The following is a 1330-nucleotide window of genomic DNA, read 5'->3' as shown; positions in this document are numbered from 1 at the left end:
AGAGAGAGAGAGAGAGAGAGAGAGAGAGAGAGTGCGTGTGTGAGTAACAAGGGTACTGTGGGTGTAAATTTTACAGTCCTGCACATCTAAGACTTCTTCAGCATCATCATCGTTGAATCTGTTATATATACTTTTACCCTCCTAGTGTTGACGGCGAGGCTCAAACTCTCCTAAAGAAGCTTCGTGACGAGAAACTGCCAGCGAAACTGCCCGCTTCCAGCACTGCTCGCTTCACGGTAGACTGGAGCGGCAAAGACGGGATCGATGAGGAGCTACACAAGGTGACAATGTCCAGTTTTTCTTCTTTTTTTTTTTTTTTAGTTGCTGTTGTTTGCTTTTTTTAAGAGGACGTTGCCATTCAGTAGATATAATTGAGGCTATTAAAGCCCCATCAGCATCCGCAGTATCTGTTCTTCTTTGTGCAAAACACAAGGACGGAAAGTCGGGAACAGAGGAGAGATGACGTAATTGGTGATTCTTTTGGACGCATTGACTTCATAGTCTTGATATAAACTGTCTATATCGCTGGGTATATGAAAAAAGGCCAATCAGCCTGCTTTCGATGGGTTTGTCGAAGACGTACGGTTCAATGCAGTGACTCCACACCATTTTAGGCAGGATAAAAGAAAACTTCTCACCATACCCATCAAATAACATACCGACAGCATTGTGTCGTTTTGTAACCAATTGTTTTGTTGGGGGTTTTATCTTACCGCTGGCATAACTGTTATTTACGAGCTAAGTGTGGCTTGTTATTAGTTTCTAAATCCGATTTTGTCTGCAATACCGCAAATCTATTTTGACTTTTTACTTGAACAATGAACCCATATAAAATATCGAAACTCTTTTAAGCGTTGAAAGGCATTTCCGGGGTCTTTCTTATCTCTGATTCCTGTCTGGTTACCGTGTTGACTGTCAAGATTAGAAGTACCCCAAGCAAAGGCTACCAACCTTTAATCGGCTCTGATATGGAGTCTTTTTTTTCATCGAAAATCAATAAGGTGAAATTACGTCAAGCAAAAGGTTTTATGCTCGCTCTTATCTTGGGTTTACGAGTAGAACGTTTCCTTTATTATGTAGGAGTGCTAAATGAAATAGATCCAATATCGATTAATTATTAGGTTTCCTGACGACGAAACGGAGAAACGCCCTGTGTTTTTTGTAAATAAAATTATCGAAAATGTGCCAGTCACCATGATGATTTGGTTTATGAGGCTGCACAATATTTCCCAATAGAAAAGCAACAGATTATAATAGGAACAGTGGTTTTCTATTAAAGGTTGAACTTCTGCTCAATGGCTAAGAAAGAAACTGCCCCCCCCACCCCCCA

The 1330-nt window shown here is 40.6% G+C and overlaps 1 protein-coding gene across 1 annotated transcript in view; it reads left to right on the top strand.

Annotated features, from left to right (window-relative positions):
* Nucleotides 1–1330, top strand: part of LOC101857748 (NACHT and WD repeat domain-containing protein 2) — a gene marked incomplete in the record, with an annotated part of 55175 nt that overhangs the window by 42922 nt on the left and 10923 nt on the right. The window contains 1 exon segment of the mRNA XM_013088515.2: nucleotides 146–281. Coding sequence (XP_012943969.1) covers nucleotides 146–281 — 136 coding nt within the window.

Source organism: Aplysia californica, unplaced genomic scaffold (assembly GCF_000002075.1).
Source record: "Aplysia californica isolate F4 #8 unplaced genomic scaffold, AplCal3.0 scaffold00755, whole genome shotgun sequence".
In the NCBI taxonomy this organism is placed as follows: Eukaryota; Metazoa; Mollusca; class Gastropoda; order Aplysiida; family Aplysiidae; genus Aplysia; species Aplysia californica.
Note: the sequence above shows the minus strand (reverse complement) of the source record. Positions and strands in the feature narration are given on the sequence as shown.